Raw genomic sequence first — 22,237 nt, 5'->3', positions numbered from 1 at the left:
TTTCACTTGGGTGTATCCCTTAGTCCCAGGAAATCTGACATTTCTAGATACAGGAGATCCAGGCATTAGAAAGGTTTTTTTCTTTCTTTTTTTCCCCAGAAAATTTCACTCAAGTCCTTCCATAAAGGATGGGAGACTGACGTTTTAAAGAGTGGGGGAATTTAGTATCTTTTCGTAATTTGTACTAGTTGTTCTTCAGCTGCTCTGACAGGATAGAAATTAAATGATTCAAAGACTGTTGTTTTCTTCAGAACTGGATGCTCCTATTTCTCTAACCACCAATCTTACTTGTGTTTTCAGTTTCTTTAAGGAAATATATCCATAAGTAGAATCTGAATTATCCATAATAGTGGTAGCAGTAATATAAGAAGAAAAAGATAAGGCTATCCATGGCTAGTTTAAAACTGTATTTTCAATATTTATAATAACTTGATGAATTTGTGGAAATGAGCTCATTAAAATCTCAAGTTAAGAAAGATAGGTAAGTGCAAGTATGTAGGCTCATAATTGCACCATTTGTAACAGCCCCAAACCAGAAGCTTCTCACATGCCTTTTAACAATGGGATGGATGAACTGTCCTATAATCACACAATAGGATAGTGTTGAGTAATGACCATGAGAAATCCATAGTTGAATGCAACAATACAGATGAATCTCAAAATGTAACACTGGGTAAAAGAAGCCAGATACAAAAGAACACATGCTCATCGATTAAAACTAATGTATGAAATTAGGAGTCAGGACAGTAGTTGTCCTTGGAGGAAGGAAGTGGTGGTTGGAAGTACTAAGTACTAAGCCACTAGTAATGTTTTGTTGCTTAAAGGTGCTGGTTGCAGGGCTGTGTTCAGCCAGAGAAAGTTCACTGAGCTGTAACTCATGTTTAATGAAACTTTTGTGGATACATTATATTTTCATAGCTTTTTTAAAAAAGGTAAATGGGCATTTTTCAAGAAGCAAGAAAACTAACACATATTTTGAAGAGTAATTCCCTCATTTTCATTTTTTTAGGAAAAAAAGGGAAAACACCTCTTTTGTAAACTATTAATCAAGTAATGAAATTAACCAAACTAGCCAAAAGGACGGGGAAAGAGAAGGAGATAAAAGCCTCAAGAGATAAATTCCTGTCAGGGACTAGACAGTGTCCTCCCCGAACTCTGTGTGAGTTAGGGTTTCAGAAGCAGTCTGTGTGAGGTGGGGAAGCCTCTCATCTATATTCAGAAATGCACTTTCCAAAGCTAGACAGCTGGCACAACAGGCTTGGTGAGTAATGGGCTTATAATTTCAATTTATTATCAAAATATTTCCATCAGATGACACACCTGAAAAGATAAGGAGATGCAGAGCTACACAGACGTAGTGTTGTCCTTTTATCATAGCCCTCAGGAACAGAGTTTATTTTGAAAATCCCGCTTTAGACAACTGTCCAATGACAATTTTTAACCCAGAGTTTGTGCTTAAAGCTTTTTATCAATATGATTGATAAGTTTAAAAAGTCTCAAATCTTCCTTTGTACATCACTTTACAGATCTTGGTCTGTAACTATTCATCTGTCTGAAGCGTCAATATTCCATGATTACTTATAATAATAATTACTTAGTCATAAATTGTAGTTAATAATTAAATATAAAAGTTATTATTTATACATTACTACAAATCTCTTAAAAAGATCAAGTTTTGAGAGAGAGAGAGAGAGAGAGAGAGAGAACAAGAAATTGCTTAGAAAATTGCAGGGAGCCCCAAGAATCTCAGTATTGGTGAAAGCAGGTACAATGAAAACCAGTTTCAGACATTCATTTTAGCCCTAAGAGTAGCTTAAAATAAAATGATCTCAGAATGAATAACTGATGATTGGCAAAATTGGTTTAAAATTACTTTAAGTCCCAAGGCCCCAAGATGTATAAGAATTCTTTGGAAGAGTTTTGTAGGAGCGAAATGTTGCAAATAAAAGTAAAGAGAAGTAGTTAGGCAATGTGTTTTTAACCCTCATGCCGCAGCTGTGCTGTTGGAGCCAACTGTATGCTTCAATCTCTTTAATCTCCCTTTGATTAGAAATCCCAGTCTACATCGAGTGTTTAACACTGTTTTCAAACTGGCAGATCATATGAGAAACAGAAATGAATGATACTATCTTCAGAGATCAAGCATTATTTACACAGTGAAAAGTGACTGATTTGATAGACACCGGACCCCACCTCCTCTCTCCACACCTTTTCCAGAATAACCTAACCTCATTTCTAATATGATGCTCTGTCATCTCTGTGAACTAACCCCATGTAATTACAGTGACCTCTGTGGACAGAGTTCCCCATTTCTGTGGTGTTGGCAAGTCTAGCGAAGGGCCACACCACTTTTTCTGAAGATCACCAAACTCGGCATTTCTTTTCTGGATTCATGTATGAATTCTTGCGGCAGTGGAAGGCCTCTGAAAACTCAGGGGAGTTCTGCAAAGTCCCAATAATCCTGTGAAACAAACAAAAGTCATTGTCAGCATTTGATACTTAGGCCTATGCCATGTAGGAGCTCTACAGAATTTCTTCATGTAGACCTATCAAGGGAATTTGGAATTTAGAGCCTGAGAGGAAAAAAAAAAAAAGTTCTACTCATTAACAGAATTTTTAAATAGACAGGCAACAACGTACAGGAGCACAGATTTTGAAGACTTTGTGGCTTGAAGCCTGGTTATGAGTTGTATTTATTTAGTGCCTCTGTGCTTCAGTTTCCTTTCCTGTAGGATACATATAATAGTAACCTGCATCTTAAGGTTGTCATGGGGGAGTTAATTTATAAACACCCTATGCATGTTGTAAAATAAATGAATAGTTGATATTCAGAATAGCAGTTATTAGAAGAGGAGTTTGGTCAAAAATAAAATCACGATTTTTCAGTATGTCTTGGAAGGGCTCACATGATAACTTAAATATAATAGACTTTAAATAGATATTTGTTGATCTGATCTAATAAGGAAGATCATTCTTTTCTTTTTTCCAAAAGAACTTCATAGGTACCAGAAACTGGCTTCAGCCTGAGTTAACTGGAAAGGGCTGGCAAAAAGTCAACGTCTTCTTATCTCTGACCTCAAGGGGCAAAAACAACACTGTCGGCACCAAACAGCATTTGAGAGGAGAGATAGGTCAGTACAATGATGCAGAAGTCATGTTTTCCCATAAACCCCAACTAGCTCCCTTCCTTCTCTTCCCGCCAGGACCATCCCACCACACCCACCTTAGGTTGGGAGGAAGGGCAGGGAGGCAAATAGACGTGAGTGGTGGGAAGACCTTGGGCAAGGGACAGGAGAGTATGTTCTAATTACTGAGCTCTCCATACATGGCAGGTGTGCTAAGTATAAATCTTTGCAGTCTTATCTCCTCTGACCCATTCTCCACACAGCAGAATGATCTTTAAAGTTTAGGTCAGATTCCCTAATTCCTTTACTTAAAACCTTCTAGGGGCTTGAATGAAATTCAACTCCTCTCCATGGTCTCCAATGTTCTGATGGCTCCAGCCTACCTTCCCGGCCTCCTCATAGTATGTTTCTCATCAGGCTCAAACTACACAGACCTACTTTCCAGTCATCAAACCAGACATTTCTTTCCTTCTTCAGGGCCTTCTGCTCCTATGGACCAATACCCTGGAAAGTTACTGCCCAATGACTCCATGATCTACTCCTCCTCAGCTTTCATGCCTCTACTTAAATACCTCTCTGCAAAGCCTTTCTTCAAAGAATGTCCTAATTAGTTCCTCTCACCAGTAGTAGCCCTATCAGTTCACAGTGATTCATTCTCCTTCTTGACTTTGTGACATCAGCTTACACTGTAATCGGAGAGCAAAATCCTGTGCATCTCTGGCTCTCTGCTGCCCTCCCCACAAAGCCTCACACACTGCTTTGTATATCGTAGGACTCAACACATACTTCCTGAAGAAAAAAGCCTGTCAGCTGGTCATGGTGATTACATATATAGGAGGAATAGGACATTATGAAGAAAAACACTGCTTAGCATTTTTGTGTTTATTTGCTACTATGGACCAACCATGAGAAAAAGCAAACATTTCTTTTCTTTATCCCCATTCCAGGAAAGACAGATCTGTATCTAATTTCTAAAAGTCAGACTTCTTAATGTGTCAACCATTACCACATCAACTATCTCTCCATCCCTAACATCACAACACCCCTATCCTTCAGAGAGAATGTAAACTTTTTGGTTGCATGGGTTGTTTTTTTGTTTTTTGTTTTTTGTTTTTAGTACTCCTAGAGGAGTCTTAAAAATTAACAGGAATCTTCCTGGTATGGGAGTGTTGAGGCGAGGTGGGGGCCAGATCTCTTAATCCCCTTGAGATGGAGAAGACAGACCTCTCCAAAGGTGAGGAGGGGCCCAGAATGGTGGGTTGTATGAATGACAAAGACATGCCTCCCACTGTGAGCAGGGCCCTGAGAAGACCTCTGAGAGGATGGCATGTAATGTGCGGCAGACTGAACTTCAAGGGCAGTGGCTCCTGAGGCCCTTGCCCATGACCGCCAGAAGGAAATGAAGCCGCCCGACTTCAGATGAAGCCCTTGAACTGCAGAGATATCAGCGGGACCATGGCAGGCTGGAGATAACTGGAGGCTAATTCCCTAGTTTCTGGGTCTTCAGATTCCTGTACAACCCTAAAAAGGTACACACTCAAAACTACTGAAACTTCTTACCTCCAAGCTTAGGGTGGGAGCTTGGAGATTGAATTAATTTGCTATAATAATAATAATGATGATGATGATGATGATGGTAATGTGTCATTTCTTACATCTGAAAGTCCAAGAACAAATTCACTTGATGCTTGGTCAAAAGTGGTCATATATGTAGGAACAAAAAGACTTTTTTATTTTTAGTAATCTCTAAACCCAACATGGGGCTTGAACTCACAACCCCAAGATCAAGAGTCCCATGTGCTACCAACTGAGCCAGCCACGCACCCCAAGGAATAAAAAGATTTTAGATATCAGGAATTTGTATTGGTCTTTAGTCTTTTAAGTTTCTAGGCTCATGGACTCTGAGACAGAGAGAAACTTTGTTTCTTTTAATTCAATCCCCTTCCCACTTCAGGAAGCCCTATGTGCTGGCTGAGTGACAGTCATCATGGAGGCCTGACTTGATCCTCAATTGGAGCAATAAGCTCCCTGATGGACAGGGAAAGCATCTGGGATCTACATACTGGAAGAAATGCTCTTTTCTGTTTTCATTTTATTAAACTTTTTTTTAAAGGATCGTATCTTAGATATAATCATATGGGGACAAGTACTTCAGTAAAATGTCCAAACCTATGATTTAATTCTGCATTTGTTAAAAAAACATGAGGGGAATGGAAAAACAAAACAACCCACACACCTCTAAGAAGGGAAGTCTTCACAAAGCACCCATGGCAGTTAGCCATGTAGCAACACTCAACCTAATGCACGCTGACCTCTCCATTTCCATTCCAGCTCTTCTCTTTCCATCCAAAGGCTTCACCTAAGATCACTTGGTGCTGAATAATTAGGTCAACCATGTACCAGGACTTCACTGACCTTCCTAGGATTCTGATTAATGTCTTATTGTTTACATTAATTCTTTGGGTGGATGACATAAATAATCTATTTCAGAAAGTGGAGACATTATTAATCAAATGATTCCCTTCTCTTAAGAGTGGGGTCATATTTCATTAATATTACATAAAAGACTTCCATGAATTTCATGCTATATGAAAACTGTGCAGTGTTTGTGTTTATGATAACAAAAGATAAATGGCTTTTATTGGTTATTTCTTAAAGTGATTTACTTGAAATTTTGACTTTATTATAAAAAATGTTTTATTGTACTGTTGTTGTTTATTCCCTTGGCAAATAATCAGTTGTTTTAAAAACATCTAAGGGATATGGAGCTGAACTTCGGCTGATCAAGAAGACTACTCCTGATTGTACTTAACTGGATTTTTAAATTACTGAAGGAGCTTTTTGCAATTAATTGGTCTTCTGACAACACTTTGTTACTTCTTTTAAATGAATGACTTGGTTACAAGGTTAACTAGCTGCATTCATAAATAAACTATCCAATCTTTATCCCTGTTGTTCATGATTTTGTTAAAGGAAGGTCCCATTGATCAGCACATGCTCCACTATAAATTCACAAAGAAACAAATGCCTGAATACATTCCCAGATGTGATCTGAAGATTAACAAGTGCTCCAAGGTTCATCAAAATAAAAACTGACATTTACAAAATATCAGAGACAATGTTAATATTTAAGGCAAATAGAAGAAACAGTATTTCAAAGAGTAGATTTAGCATACACATACTAACTCATGGAATAATAGGGAACAGAATCACTGAATTACCAGAAAATGTCTACATAAAACACCAGAAAGAATATCTTACAAGTACTAGAACTCAAGCTGTGGAAAAAATATCTTACTTTATTATTGGTGTTAGTTCTATAAAGTCCCCTTTTATTCTGACTGGAAGATAATATTGAGCAACTTAAGCATCTAAATGAGCACTACTTTACTATTTAGTATACATTGGTATCACTTTGTCCCTTTGGACATGCTTTAAAAAATGTATCAGACCCTTATGTACTGTTGAGAAGTATTACATCTGGATAACTTTAGAGACACATCTGTAGATTAGATGGCCCATATGAGCATGACAGCCATTCCAAGTGGGGACGGCGAACAGAAACTGAATTTCCAAAAAGAAGTCATTTAAATTATGAGTTCAATTTCTAGCACATCAAGGAGAAACGTTTTTATTTTAAACACTAAAGTTTTAGAAGTTTATCTGAAGTACATAAGACTTTAGTTAGGAGGAATAGAACAACTACAGCTCAGACCTAACAAGTGGTTTTAGAGATTCAGCTTTATATCGAGTATAATTTGCCCTCTGTTTTCATACTGTGGTATTCAGGCATAACGTTACAAAATCTCCCTCTACTTCAGAAATGTTTCTAAACAAACCACTACGCACAATTTCTCAATAGCAATTCAGCGTCTATTAGATTTTAAGGCTCTTTAAAAAATGTGTTTTACTTTGTACAGCCAGGAAGCAGCCTGTTTCCAAAACTAAATGTAACCTCAACCTTTTGCCAAGGAAATCCCTTTACCTCCAGAGAAAAGAATAATTTCCTTGACAAAAGGTTGGCATTCCATTTACCCTTTTTAAAAAACAACACATACTTTTCTTACAATAAACAAAAAATAGTCAGAGGCATCTTTTGCACCAGAACAAAGAATGTTACAAATAAAGCCACGAATAATTTTACATATTTTATAATAAAATAATATGTATTTTTACAGAGAGCAAATTTTACATATTTATAATACAGTTGTTTTCAGTTTAAAACTGAGGGTAGAAAACAGTTACATATTTACCTATATATCATTTAATCAGTGATCAGTTACTGACATTCTGAACTATCCAGACGTAATGGGCAGAAAAAGCCCCTGACTCTCAGGTAATAAAAACTGTTGCAAACTCCATATGTTTCCTCCTAGGGATTTTTATTCTGTTCAGACCTTTTTTTTTTTTTTTTTTTAAAGATTTTATTTATTTATCTGACAGACAGAGATCACAAGTACACAGAGGCAGGCAGAGAGAGAGGAGGAAGCAGTCTCCCCGCAGAGCAGAGAGCCTGATGCGGGACTCGATCCCCGTACCCTGAGATCATGACCTGAGCCGAACGCAGAGGCTTTAAGCCACTGAGCTACCCACGCACCCCTGTTCTTTCTTATCTAAAAACAATCCTAGCTCTAATTTTCAAATATATATATCATAAATATTTTTTCTATATTAACACTAACACTCTTAACTTGCAGGATAATTTAATCCTAATGTAAAATATCTAGAAACTGAGACACAGAGTTTAAGCAACAACTTATAAATGGCAGAGCCATGGGTGGAACTCAGTGTTTCTTACTTCAAAGCTTGCGTTCATTTTTCTTTTTTTTTTTTTTAAGATTTTATTTATTTGACAGAGAGAGAGAGAGAGAGAGAGATCACAAGTAGGCGGAGAGGCAGGCAGAGAGAGAGAGAGGAGGAAGCAGGCTCCCCACTGAGCAGAGAGCCCGATACGGGGCTCGATCCCAGGACCCTGGGATCATGACCTGAGCTGAAGGCAGAGGCTTTACCCCACTGAGCCACCCAGGTGCCCCACGTTCATTTTTCTTCCACCATTCAATTATAAGGATCTGCCTCCTGAGCTAATCAGAATGAAGGAATGGGATGGCAAAAGGCAGGCTATGTAGTAACAGAAAAGAGAACGAGGAAAGAAACAAACAAACAGGAAAACCCTAATAAAAAGCCAAAATGAAAAGTCAAAAAAGCATCACCATATCCCCACTGGTGGCTCTATAGTGTAGGAATAAATAGCTCTCCATAGTCTAGCTTTTGAGGATTTCTTTAAGCTAATAAATACTAAAATGCCAACTAATAGTCATAGCAATAGTCTGTGTCATTTAAGAAAAAAATGCTAGGTTTTGTTCAGGATACAGTGTTAATAAGGCAATAAGGCGGAAAATGTATTTTATTTTATTTTATTTTTATTTTTTTTTTTTTTTAAATTTATTTATTTGACAGACAGATCACAAGTAGGCAGAGAGGCAGACAGAGAGAGACAGGAGAAGGAGGCAGGCTCCCTGCTGAGCAGAGAGCCCGATGCGGGGCTCGATCCTAGGACCCTGAGATCATGACCTGAGCCGAAGGCAGAGGCCTTAACCACTGAGCCACCCAGGCACCCCGGAAAATGTATTTTAAACAGAAATTTTAATCCAGCGGTTAAGATAAAAATGTTAATACTCAAGGGACAAATTTTAGTTATCAAAAACTTTCAATTTGCAAGCCCCATTCTCTCAGGATATGCCAGGTGTACCAGGTATTATAATAATATTACTTAAATTCATTAGGATTTTACGCATATATATGCTTTAGTTCATGAGGGTATAAAGGGAAGAGCTCTGACCAATTAGACTGTGATCATGGTTTATGTGAGCTTATAATAATTGCCCTCTGTGCTTCAGTATTAGATTCCCCTATTTTCTCATCTGAAGACTTCAGTAAGGAAAAAGACAACTTCTAAAAATGAAAACAAAAAGTTACTTAGACAAACTGCAATGGAAATTGATCCAGTGACTTTTGCTGCTCATTATCTAAAAAGAAGTTAATTTGACTTTTCTAGCAAGACTGAATTTACCTTGGATCACATACTTAATGGGCACACAATAAACAGTTGTTGAGTGAATGAAATTTGAAAGAACAGTTAAGGCAAATACTAAATGATGGTGATTACGATGGTGATACTAGAACAAGCTGAGTAAACTCTTTAATTTGTAAATGTGTCTTTTATTGTTTCATAACTGAATGTGGTTTTTCCCCAGGAGTGAATGATCCAGGCAGTATGTGTACATTCATTTTAGGAAGGGCTTTTAAAACTCAGCCCACTAATTCTCTTTTATTCTCAAACTGTTTTCCAAACCACTCTACAAAATTTTAAGTTTGTTTTTTTAGAGTTCCTGCCTGAGAAGTATTGTTGATCAGTAAATCAGTGACAAAATGTTAATATTATGTGGGAAAGGGGAGCATGAATAATTCAGTCCTTAAATTGGATACATGGGGATCCAGGATTTAACACTGGAAGAGTGGTTAGAGTGATTCTCTTTCAATACAATGCTCTCTTAGAATTTCTCATCTCCAAAGGACTTTAGATCTCTTCTAACTCAACCTTTCACTCTACAGAGCATTTCTTTCCAGCATCCTTGATGGGCTGTCCTCTGACCTCTGCTTCAAGGTACTCTCTTCTGGAGTTCTGGGGATAACTATGTTATGTTGGACAACCTCTAATTAAACCACATTTCTCTTGGGACACCTGGTGGCTCAGTGGGTTAAAGCCTCTGCCTGGGTCATGATCCCAGGGTCCTGGGATTGAGCCCCGCATTGGGCTCTCTGCTTAGTGGGGAGCCTGTTTCCCCCTCTCTCTGCCTGCCTCTCTGCCTACTTGTGATCTTTGTCTGTCAAATAAATAGATAAATAATCTTAAAAAAAAAATAAACCACATTTCTCTTTATACGTTGAACGGAAATCTTTCTTTGGAATGTCTACTCATTGGTGCTAGGCCTAAACTTTTCATAGGCTCTTAAAAATGTCTTTGTGCTAGCTTTAAATAGGACCACTATTCTCAGGCAATGTCTTTGTTGGAATCCATCAAGCACAAAGCATAGGTCACGTACATTCTGAGGCTAAGAGCAGTCACGTACATTCTGAGGCTAAGAGCAGTCAAATGCAAACATGACATTTATCCTGCTGTGTTCTGTTGATCCTATCTGTGACCCTCAAAAGGAAAAAAACAAAACAAAACAAAACAAACCCTGGATTTCCAAATTTTACAGTCAGAGTTACAAAAAACCAATTTCGGAATGTGGAAGTAATGGAGTCAATGTCGGAGCAGCTGGACTGCTGCTCAAATCCACGCACCTGAAATTCCCTGGACTGTGAACATCTGTTTTAATGGAGTTGACAGCATACTCTGGCCTGTAGGTGCCACACCACACCTAGGGATAGGAAAAGAAAAAGGAAAGTAGTGTGCTTGGGTTCCATCGAAGAGTATTTGTGTGCAAAAATTAAATTGGAATTCTGCATTTCTCAACCATTTACTCTTCAAATAATGTTCAGTGATAGGCAACCAGGAAGATAATTACCATTAATATGAGCTGAAAGTGTTTTATAAACAGGGAAAGTCAGTCACGTCAAATGCTCTGCCACAACTGATTAAAACAAGAAAACTCAGCATGCAATATCTAACTAACTATGAAATTGTAACTCAAAATGATTTTCGTATCTATCAATCAAGAAAGATACAATACCTGGGCAAAGTTCAAGAAGAATAGTTGTTTGTGGTTTAGGTCAAGTCCAGGAAGTAATTTTTCTTCACCATTCTTTTTAACATAATTCTGATATGCCTAGGCAGTTAATGAAATGGAAACATGTTGTTTATAATTTTCTAAATTCATGTATAAATCTGTGCAAAAGACCATCCAACCCACTATAATAATCTATTTACATACGGCAACCTACAACTGGTTCATGGATTAGAAAGAAAACAAGAATTTATTTACAAATGCTCTGAAAATGTCAATGATCCGTAAGTGTCAGTTGAATGAATGGATGATTTATATAAATGATAAAAAACTTATGTAAACATCATTCTGTAGACAGATGGATAAGTCTTGCCAGGTGGAAGAATGAATTGCCAAGGGAGTCATTCTGTAATTGCCATATTTAGCTCACTTACTACTCTTAGCAAGAAAGATTTACTCCCGACTTTGAATGATTCATGCCAAAAATCAAGGGATTCCTTAAGATCGCTTAAAAATTAGTATCCTATGATTCTAAGCATGAAGATGAGTAATTGTGGTGGCACCCCAGAAGACAGGACAAAATGGACTAAACCTCAGTTACATTAGGAAGAAGGAATTTAGGTTACTTGGATATCAGAAAGTGTCCTTAATTCTTTTTTTTTTTTTTTTAGAAAGTGTCCTTAATTCTTAAGGCTCTATGAATACTATTGAAAAATGCAGTTTTCTTCTACTAAACATATTTAAGGAATTTACAACAAACTTTCAGAGACGTGTTACTTCCAATTTAATACAAAGGAAAGTGATCAATTAGATAAGCAGAAGATATATTTCATGTCCTCCTCCTTGCCATTAACACAGATTTATTGAGTCTCTATTATGTAAAGATACTAGGAATATGGGGAAGACTTGAGCCTGCTCCCTCCTGGGGAGCTCACAATCTAGCAAAGTGGACAGGGTATTAGATACTATGATTTCATGTATAAGAAATTATAATTTGCAGGGCACCTGGGTTGCTTAGATGTTAAGCATCTGCCTTCGGCTCAGGTCATGATCCTAGGGTCCTGGGATGGAGCCCCACATAAGATTCCCTGCTCAGTGGGGAGCCTGCTTCACCCTCTCCCACTCCCCCTGCTTGTGTTCCCTCTCTTACTGTGTCTCTCTCTGTCAAATAAATAAATAAAATCTTAAAAAAATAAAATAAAATAAAAATTATAATTTGCTTCATTATAGTAAGTCTGTACTTGTTTTAGGTGAAGATCTTCATGGAAGTACCATCAACCTAGATTTTGGTTGCATTTTTACAGCAATGATTTTTAATCTGTCTGAATATTAGAAATAACTACAGGAGAATGAACAGTGCCCATGCCTTCCACTTCCAGGCAAGATGGAGTAAGAGAGACTGGATTCACCTTTTTGCTGCAACAACAAATGATGGGCAAAATATATGTGTATGACACTGGACATCAGGCATAAAAGAGAGTGATTGCTTTGATATGGTAAACAAATAAGGTAAGCCCTATAAATGTCCCAGCTTATTGCCTTAAGCATTTCCAGGCTACAACACAGAGAAGGGAAACTCAACTGGAGCCCAAGGGACTGCCTGAGTTGAGAAGGAGCTGAGAGTTCAAGGACACAGGAGAGGATCTCTAGAGATCAGATGGGAACCTCAAGATTCACCCAGTAGGTCTTGCCTCAGCAGTGGAGAATAATTTTCCCCAGACTGAGCCCTGCCCTAGCCCCTCTAACAAGTTGTAAAAGCAAGGTCCAGAAGGATCAAACCATTTCTGAGGAATTTAATCGTGTCCAAGTATAAAGCTCAAAAATATTTGTAGGAAAACCAAAGTACCTAGCACCCATCAAGGTAAAATGCACATTGCCTGGTATTTAGTCAAAGTATTACCAACCATTCAAAGGAGCAACCGTCTACCACCCCCCACCCCCCCACCCCCAGATTCTGCTGGGACTCACTCTTTTGTCAACTTTGCAGGCCGTTGAATCTCCCAAAACTCACACTTTGATCATCCATGGTCACTGCCAAGTTACGGGCTCTACCTGTCATCTCTCCCACAATGCTCTGAAGCTTACCCTTTCCTGGCCCAACCACTGCCTCCTCCTCTCTAATCCATACACTTCTATGGTGGACAAGTAATCTTATATCCTCATCCACTGCACAGAATACTCCATCCATCTTTGTCTTAGAGAAGCCTGGTTTTAACTGGGGCACTTTGTCCCCTGTACATTCTCAAGCAGATGGTGTTCATTATTCCAAATGTCAACTACCTCAGCATTGGAAGAAACACTCAAAACGACCCTCACTCCTTCTTGTTGCTTCCAACACCATTATTCCTCTACTCATTTGTGAAAATCCCTACTTTTTTTGTGCACATGGCATCAACTAGACCATCTTTTAATCCCTGCTCCAATTATCAAATAATGACATATTTTATGGAGGGTTCACAGCTGTGTCTCCAACACTGAGAATAGTGCCAAACACACAGTAAAGTCCTCAATAAGTATTTGTTGAATGCAAGAATGAATGAAAGGCTAAATGAGCTTCTAAGGGATGTTCCATCGATACACTCCTTTGGGTGTAACAGTTTGGATGACCACAGGGCCGTGTGCTAGAGCTGTATCACTTCAGTCTCTCACCAGGTCGTTGTAACTGGACTGTGGTTATCGTTCCCAAAGATTGCATCACCTGCTGTGAAACTGAGGTCCTATTTAATACACTGGTCAACGACTGAAAAAATCCTTTCAAGGAGGCCCTTTTTATAAAAAAAAAAAATTATTTTAGAGCTCATTTTTTTAGAAAAATGTTGCTTCCTCTGTGGAACTTGCATGCCTCCTCATTTCTGCTGATATAACGTTCCAGGTTTCCTCTTTTCAGCTTCTCAGAAGCCTAGACTGTTCAGCTCAATCATAACCATACTGCTCTTTCTGCCTAGCACACTTACAATCCCCTTTTCCCACGTGTATTTTCTACTTTCTATTCATTGTTTACTGCCTACATTATATGTGCCTTTTGCAAAAGGCTTTCAATGAATGATTAAATAGGATATTATCACTCCAATCACTAGAATGGGAGAAAGTGTTATTACTCACTCTGTATGCTTGGCCAATACCTCCATTATCAGCAATATTTTCTCCCAGCGTATTAATTCCATTGAGCTGTTAAAAAACAAAAGATGCTTAAAGAACCTTACCTGTATTTGGATTGTTAAGAAGGCATCAATAATGCACTTAAGATTGGATTTGTCCATTCTTTAAAAAGTTAAAAACAAAAATCCCATTTGATCCAATAATTTCACTACTAGGTATTTACCCAGGGGAAATGAAACTACTGACTTGAGAAGATATATTTATTTACTGCAGCTTTACATTAGCCAAGTTATGGAAGCAACCTAAGTGTCTATGGATAGACAAATGGATAAGGAGGAAGTGAAACACGTGCACATATATGCACAATGGAATGTTACTCAGCCATAAAAAGGATGAGATCATGCCGTTTGAGACAACGTGGATGGACCTAGAGGGTATTATGCTAAGTGAAATAAGTTAGACTGAGAAAGACCAATACCATATAGCTCCACCCATAAATGGAATCTTAAAAAAATGAATAAACAAACAAAAAGCAGAATCAGAACTATAAATACAAAGAACAAACTGATGGCTGCCGGAGGGGAAGGGACTAGGGGGAGGGGCAAAATGGGTGAAGAGCAGAGGGAGATACAGGCTTCCGGTTATGGAATGTGTAGGTCACCGGAATAAAAGCAGAGCATAAGGAATGTAGTCAACGATACAGTAATAGCGATGTATTGGGACAGATGGGAGCTACTCTTGTGAACATAGCACAATGTATAAACTTGTCAAATCATTAAATTGTACACCTGAAACTAATGTAACATTATATGTCACTTATACTCCAGAAAAAAAAGCAAAAGTGATAACAAAGACTGAATATATCCAAAACTTTTCAAGAGAATTCTAACGTACGTGCTGTCCACCTGCTAGGTCCCAGGAGAAGTTTCCATACTGGTACACCATGCACTGGGATTGGGCTTTAAAATTATTTGCTGACTGTTGAGTCCACCAATCAACGAGGTCTCCATCCTTGTTAAAATTCCTGCCTGTAATAAAATGATTTAAGTAAAAGGAGAACTCATTACATCAAGAATTATGGTTAAGATATCTTTAACTCAAAAGGCACAGACTTAAGATTGGATATATCCATTCTTTAAAAGGTTAAAAACAGAAATCCCATATGATCCCACTGTGTGAGAGAACACTCAAGTGGACAGGTAATGAGAAGAACTGTTCCCCTTTCTCATCCCGTGTTGATGAAACGTGGACTGTGAGGGCCGGCTTTGCTTGTGGGCCTTAGTATTGATCCAGGTTTTGTACCCACGTGGTTCCTGATACCTCAGCTGAGGCCACCAGTTAAGCCACTCCTGAAATCATGCCTTGTTTCTCTTGGATGGTTTTCATATGGACCAAGTCTGTTTAATTTGATATTTTGAGATTGAAAAATACTATTTTTATTCTGCATTCATTTCATGTCTCAAACCCCTCATGAGACACTGTGTACTCAGAGTTTTCCATCTACTTCAAGCACAAAGAGTCACTTTTCCTCCTGGAGCTTTCCTGCTAACCCTCCTCAACCTTTCCTTTTTTTGAACTACAGTGCCATTATCTGCCACGTTTTAACACTTCATTTTATCATCCTTTTAAATACTTACGATATAGTGAATGAGAAGAAGGCTACAAAGGCAAACTACTTGGCCTTACCTCCTGATTCCACTAATTCCTAGGTTTGTAACTTCAAGCAAGTCTTTCATGTGCTTCTACTTTTTTCCATTAAAAAAAAAAATGGAAGTGGGGAGGAGTCAAGATGGCAGAGAAGTAGCAGGCTGAGACTACTTCAGGTAGCGGAGATCAGCTAGATAGCTTATCTAAAGATTGCAAACACCTACAAATCCAACGGGAGATCGAAGAGAAGAAGAACAGCAACTCTAGAAACAGAAAATCAACCACTCTCTGAAAGGTGGGACTGGCGGAGAAGTGAATCCAAAGCGACGGGAAGATAGACCGCGGGGGGAGGGGCCGGCTCCCGGCAAGCGGCGGAGCAACGGAGCACAAAATCAAGACTTTTAAAAGTCTGTTCTGCTGAGGGACATCACTCCAGAGGCTTGACCAGGGTGAAGCCCACGCGGGGTCAGCGTGGCCTGAGGTCCCGCAGGGTCACAGAAGGATCGGGGTGTCTGAGTGTCGCAGAGCTTACAGGTATTAGAACGGGGAAGCCGGCTACAGAGACAGAGCCGAGGAGTGAGCTCTAAGCTCGGGGTTACCTTGAACCAGTCGCAGGCTCGGTCAGCTCGGAGCGCGGCCAGAGGCCAGGGTGACGGGAGTAATTGGGCACTGTTCTCTGAAGGAACACTGAGGAGTGGGGCCCCGGGCTCTCGGCTCCTCCAGGCCAGAGACTGTGAGGCCGCCATCTTCATTCCCGTCCTCCGGAACTCTACGGAAAGCGCTCAGGGAACAAAAGCTCCCGAAAGCAAACCTGAGCGGATTACTAAGCCCGGCCCCTGGTAAGGGTGGTGCAACTCCGCCTGGGGCAAAGACACTTGAGAATCACTACAACAGGCCCCTCCCCCAGAAGATCAACAAGAAACCCAGCCAGGACCAAGTTCACCTACCAAGGAGTGCAGTTTCAATACCAAGGAGAGCAGCAGAATTCCAGAGGAGGAGAAAGCAAAGCACGGAACTCATGGCTTTCTCCCCATGATTCTTTAGCCTTGCAGTTAATTTAATTTTTTTTTCTTTTTCAATTTTTTTTCTTCTTCTGTTAATTTTTTTAAACTTTTACCCTTTTCTTTTTTAATGTTTTTTAACTAGTTTATCTAATATATATATTTTTTTTCCTTTTTATATTTTTTCTTTATTGGTTTTCTTTTTTTAATTGTTTCTTTTTTTTTTTTTCTTTCTGAACCTCTTTTTATCCCCTTTCTCCCCCCTCACGATTTGGGATCTCTTCTGATTTGGTTAAAGCATATTTGCCTGGGGTTGTTGCCACCCTTTTAGTATTTTACTTGCTCCTTCATATACTCTTATCTGGACAAAATGACAAGGCGGAGAAATTCACCACAAAAAAAGGACAAGAGGCAGTACCAAAGGCTAGGGACCTAATCAATACAGACATTGGTAATATGTCAGATCTAGAGTTCAGAATGACGATTCTCAAGGTTCTAGCCGGGCTTGAAAAAGGCATGGAAGATATGAGAGAAACCCTCTCGGGAGATATAAAAGCCCTTTCTGGAGAAATAAAAGAACTAAAATCTAACCAAGTTGAAATCAAAAAAGGTATTGATGAGGTGCAATAAAAAATGGAGGCTCTCACTGCTAGGATAAATGAGGCAGAAGAAAGAATTAGTGATATAGAAGACCAAATGACAGAGAATAAAGAAGCTGAGCAAAAGAGGGACAAACATCTACTGGACCACGAGGGCAGAATTCGAGAGATAAGTGACACCATAAGACGAAACAACATTAGAATAATTGGGATTCCAGAAGAAGAAGAAAGAGAGAGGGGAGCAGAAGGTATATTGGAGAGAATTATTGGAGAGAATTTCCCCAATATGGCAAAAGGAACAAGCATCAAAATCCAGGAGGTTCAGAGAACCCCCCTCAAAATCAATAAGAATAGGTCCACACCCCATCACCTAATAGTAAAATTTACAAGTCTTAGTTACAAAGAGAAGATCCTGAAAGCAGCCTGGGAAAAGAAGTTTGTAACATACAATGGTAAAAATATTAGATTGGCAGCAGACTTATCCACAGAGACCTGGCAGGCCAGAAAGAGCTGGCATGATATATTCAGAGCACTAAACGAGAAAAACATGCAGCCAAGAATACTATATCCAGCTAGGTTATCATTGAAAATAGAAGGAGAGATTAAAAGCTTCCAGGACAAACAAAAACTGAAAGAATTTGCAAACACCAAACCAGCTCTACAGGAAATATTGAAAGGGGTCCTCTAAGCAAAGAGAGACCCTAAAAGTAGTAGATCAGAAAGGAACAGAGACAATATACAATAACAGTCACCTTACAGGCAATACAATGGCACTAAACTCATATCTCTCAATAGTTACCCTGAATGTTAATGGGCTAAATGCCCCAATCAAAAGACACAGGGTATCAGAATGGACAAAAAAACAAAACCCATCTATATGTTGGCTACAAGAAACTCATTTTAAACCCGAAGACACCTCCAGATTTAAAGTGAGGGGGTGGAAAAGAATTTACCATGCTAATGGACATCAGAAGAAAGCAGGAGTGGCAATCCTTCTATCAGATCAATTAGATTTTAAGCCAAAGACTATAATAAGAGATGAGGAAGGACACTATACTCAAAGGATCTGTAAAACAAGAAGATCTAACAATTTTAAATATCTATGCCCCTAACGTGGGAGCAGCCAACTATATAAACCAATTAATAACAAAATCAAAGAAACACATCAACAATAATACAATAGTAGGGGACTTTAACACTCCCCTCACTGAAATGGACAGATCATCCAAGCAAAAGATCAACAAGGAAATAAAGGCCTTAAATGACACACTGGACCAGATGGACATCACAGATATATTCAGAACATTTCATCCCAAAGCAACAGAATACACATTCTTCTCTAGTGCACATGGAACATTCTCCAGAATAGATCACATCCTCGGTCCTAAATCAGGTCTCAACTGGTATCAAAAGATTGGGATCATTCCCTGTATATTTTCAGACCACAATGCTCTGAAGCTAGAACTCAATCACAAGAGGAAATTTGGAAAGAACCCAAATACATGGAGACTAAACAGCATCCTTCTAAAGAATGAATGGGTCAACCAGAAAATTAAAGAAGAATTGAAAAAATTCATGGAAACAAATGATAATGAAAACACAATGGTTCAAAATCTGTGGGACACAACAAAGGCAGTCCGGAGAGGAAAATATATAGCAGTACAAGACTTTCTCAAGAAACAAGAAAGGTCTCAAGTACACAACCTAACCGAACACCTAAAGGAGCTGGAGAAAGAACAAGAAAGAAACCCTAACCCCAGCAGGAGAAGAGAAATCATAAAGATCAGAGCAGAAATCAATGAAATAGAAACCAAAAAAACAATAGAACAAATCAACGAAACTAGGAGGTGGTTCTTTGAAAGAATTAATAAGATTGATAAACCCCTGGCCAGACTTATCAAAAAGAAAAGAGAAAGGACCCAAATAAATAAAATCATGAATGAAAGAGGAGAGATCACAAAGAACACCAAAGAAATACAGACAATTATAAGAACATACTATGAGCAACTCTACGCCAACAAATTTGACAATCTGGAAGAAATGGATGCATTCCTAGAGACATATAAACTACCACAACTGAACCAGGAAGAAATAGAAAGCCTGAACAGACCCATAACCAGTAAGGAGATTGAAACAGTCATCAAAAATCTCCAAACAAACAAAAGCCCAGGGCCAGACGGCTTCCCGGGGAAATTCTACCAAACATTTAAGGAAGAACTAATTCCTATTCTCCTGAAACTGTTCCAAAAAATAGAAATGGAAGGAAAACTTCCAATCTCATTTTATGAGGCCAGCATCACCTTGATCCCAAAACCAGACAAGGATCCCATCAAAAAAGAGAACTACAGACCAATATCCTTGATGAACACAGATGCGAAAATTCTCGCCAAAATACTAGCCAATAGGATTCAACAGTACATTAAAAGGATTATTCACCACGACCAAGTGGGATTTATTCCAGGGCTGCAAGGTTGGTTCAACATCCGCAAATCAATCAATGTGATACAACACATTAATAAAAGAAAGAACAAGAACCATATGATACTCTCAATAGATGCTGAAAAAGCATCTGACAAAGTACAGCATCCCTTCCTGATCAAAACTCTTTAAAGTGTAGGGATAGAGGGCACATACCCCAATATTATCAAAGCCATCTATGACAAACCCCCCGCAAATATCATTCTCAATGGAGAAAAACTGAAAGCTTTTCTGCTAAGGTCAGGAACACGGCAGGGATGTCCGTTATCACCACTGCTATTCAACATAGTACTAGAAGTCCTAGCCTCAGCAATCAGACAACAAAAGCAAATTAAAGGCATCCAAATCGGCAAAGAAGAAGTCAAACTATCACTCGTCGCAGATGATATGATACTATATGTGGAAAACCCAAAAGACTCCACTCCAAAACTGCTAGAACTTGTAAAGGAATTCAGTAAAGTGTCAGGATATAAAATCAATGCACAGAAATCAGTTGCATTTCTCTACACCAACAACAAGACAGAAGAAAGATAAATTAAGGAGTCAATCCCATTTACAATTGCACTCAAAACTATAAGATACCTAGGAATAAACCTAACCAAAGAGACTAAGAATCTATACACAGAAAACTATAAAGTGCTCATTAAAGAAACTGAGGAACACACAAAGAAATGGAAAAATATTCCATGCTCCTGTATTGGAAGAATAAATATTGTGAAAATGTCTATGCTACCTAAAGCAATCTACACATTTAATCCAATTCCTATCAAAGTACCATCCATTTTTTTCAAAGAAATGGAACAAATAATCCTAAAATTTATATGGAACCAGAAAAGACCTCGAATAGCCAAAGGAATATTGAAAAAGAAAGCCAAAGTTGGTGGCATCACAATTCCGGACTTCAAGCTCTATTACAAAGCTGTCATCATCAAGACAGCATGATACTGGCACAAAAACAGACACATAGATCAATGGAACAGAATAGAGAACCCAGAAATAGACTCTCATCTCTATGGTCAACTAATCTTCGACAAAGCAGGAAAGAATGTCTAATGGAAAAAAGACAGTCTCTTCAATAAATGGTGTTGGGAAAATTGGACAGCCACATGCAGAAAAATGAAATTGGATCATTTCCTTACACCACACATGAAAATAGACTCAAAATGGATGAAGGATCTCAATGTGAGAAAGGAATCCATCAAAATCCTCGAGGAGAACACAGGCAGCAACCTCTTCGACCTCAGCCACAGCAACATCTTCCTAGGTACATCGCCAAAGGCAAGGGAAGCAAGGGCAAAAATGAACTATTGGGATTTTATCAAGATCAAAAGGTTTTGCACAGCAAAGGAAACAGTTAACAAAACCAAAAGACAACTGAGAGAATGTGAGAAAATATTTGCAAATGACATATCAGATAAAGGGCTAGTGTCCAAAATTTATAAAGAACTTAGCAAACTCAACACCCAAAGAACAAATAATCCAATCAAGAAATGGGCAGAGGACAGGAACAGACATTTCTGCAAAGAAGACATCCAGATGGCCAACAGACACATGAAAAAGTGCTCCATATCACTCGGCATCAGGGAAATACAAATCAAAACCACAATGAGATATCACCTCACACCAGCCAGAATGGCTAAAATTAACAAGTCAGGAAATGATAGATGCTGGCGAGGATGCGGAGAAAGGGGAACCCTCCTACACTGTTGGTGGGAATGCAAGCTGGTGCAACCACTCTGGAAAACAGCATGGAGGTTTCTCAAAATGTTGAAAATAGAACTACCCTATGACCCAGCAATTGCACTGCTGGGTATTTACCCTAAAGATACAAACGTAGTGATCCGAAGGGGCACGTGCACCTGAATGTTTATAGCAGCAACGTCTACAATAGCCAAACTATGGAAAGAACCTAGATGTCCATCAACAGATGAATGGATAAAGAAGATGTGGTATATATACACAATGGAATACTATGCAGCCATCAAAAGAAATGAAATCTTGCCATTTGCGACGACGTGGATGGAACTAGAGGGTATCGTGCTTAGCGAAATAAGTCAATCGGAGAAAGACAACTATCATATGATCTCCCTAATATGAGGGAGAGGAGATGCAACATGGGGGCTTAAGGAGGTAGGAGAAGAGTAAATGAAACAAGATGGGATTGGGAGGGAGACAAACCATAAGTGACTCTTAATCTCACAAAACAAACTGAGGGTTGATGGGGGGAGGGGGGTTGGGAGAGGGGGGGTGGGTTATGGACATTGGGGAGGGTATGTGCTATGGTGAGTGCTGTGAAGTGTGTAAATCTGGAGATTCATAGACCTGTACCCTTGGGGATAAAAATATATTATATGTTTATAAAAAATAAAATAAAAAAAATGGAAGTGGTATTAGTACCTACCCATGAAAATTATTATATGCTTGAATTAACAGACATGTAGTAAGTCCTTTCCAAAATTCTACCGTTCCTGTCACCTTTTCTTTTTATGGCTGTAAAGTTAAGTCTAGTTAAGGCTTAATGATTTTCTTTCTATTATTTTCTTCCTATTGTCTCTCCA

The 22,237-nt window shown here is 38.8% G+C and overlaps 1 protein-coding gene across 1 annotated transcript in view; it reads right to left on the bottom strand.

Moving 5' to 3' along the window:
- Nucleotides 1-1,266: 1,266 nt before the first annotated feature.
- Nucleotides 1,267-22,237, bottom strand: part of MME (membrane metalloendopeptidase) — a 105,711-nt gene continuing 84,740 nt past the window's right edge. Inside the window, 5 exon segments of the mRNA XM_053447847.1 lie at nt 1,267-2,461; nt 10,473-10,549; nt 10,862-10,957; nt 13,958-14,023; nt 14,849-14,982. Of these exon segments, the coding sequence (XP_053303822.1) occupies nt 2,362-2,461; nt 10,473-10,549; nt 10,862-10,957; nt 13,958-14,023; nt 14,849-14,982 (473 nt within the window). The 3' untranslated portion in view covers nt 1,267-2,361.

This window comes from Lutra lutra, chromosome 1 (assembly GCF_902655055.1).
Source record: "Lutra lutra chromosome 1, mLutLut1.2, whole genome shotgun sequence".
NCBI classification, from domain to species: domain Eukaryota; kingdom Metazoa; phylum Chordata; class Mammalia; order Carnivora; family Mustelidae; genus Lutra; species Lutra lutra.
Note: the sequence above shows the minus strand (reverse complement) of the source record. Positions and strands in the feature narration are given on the sequence as shown.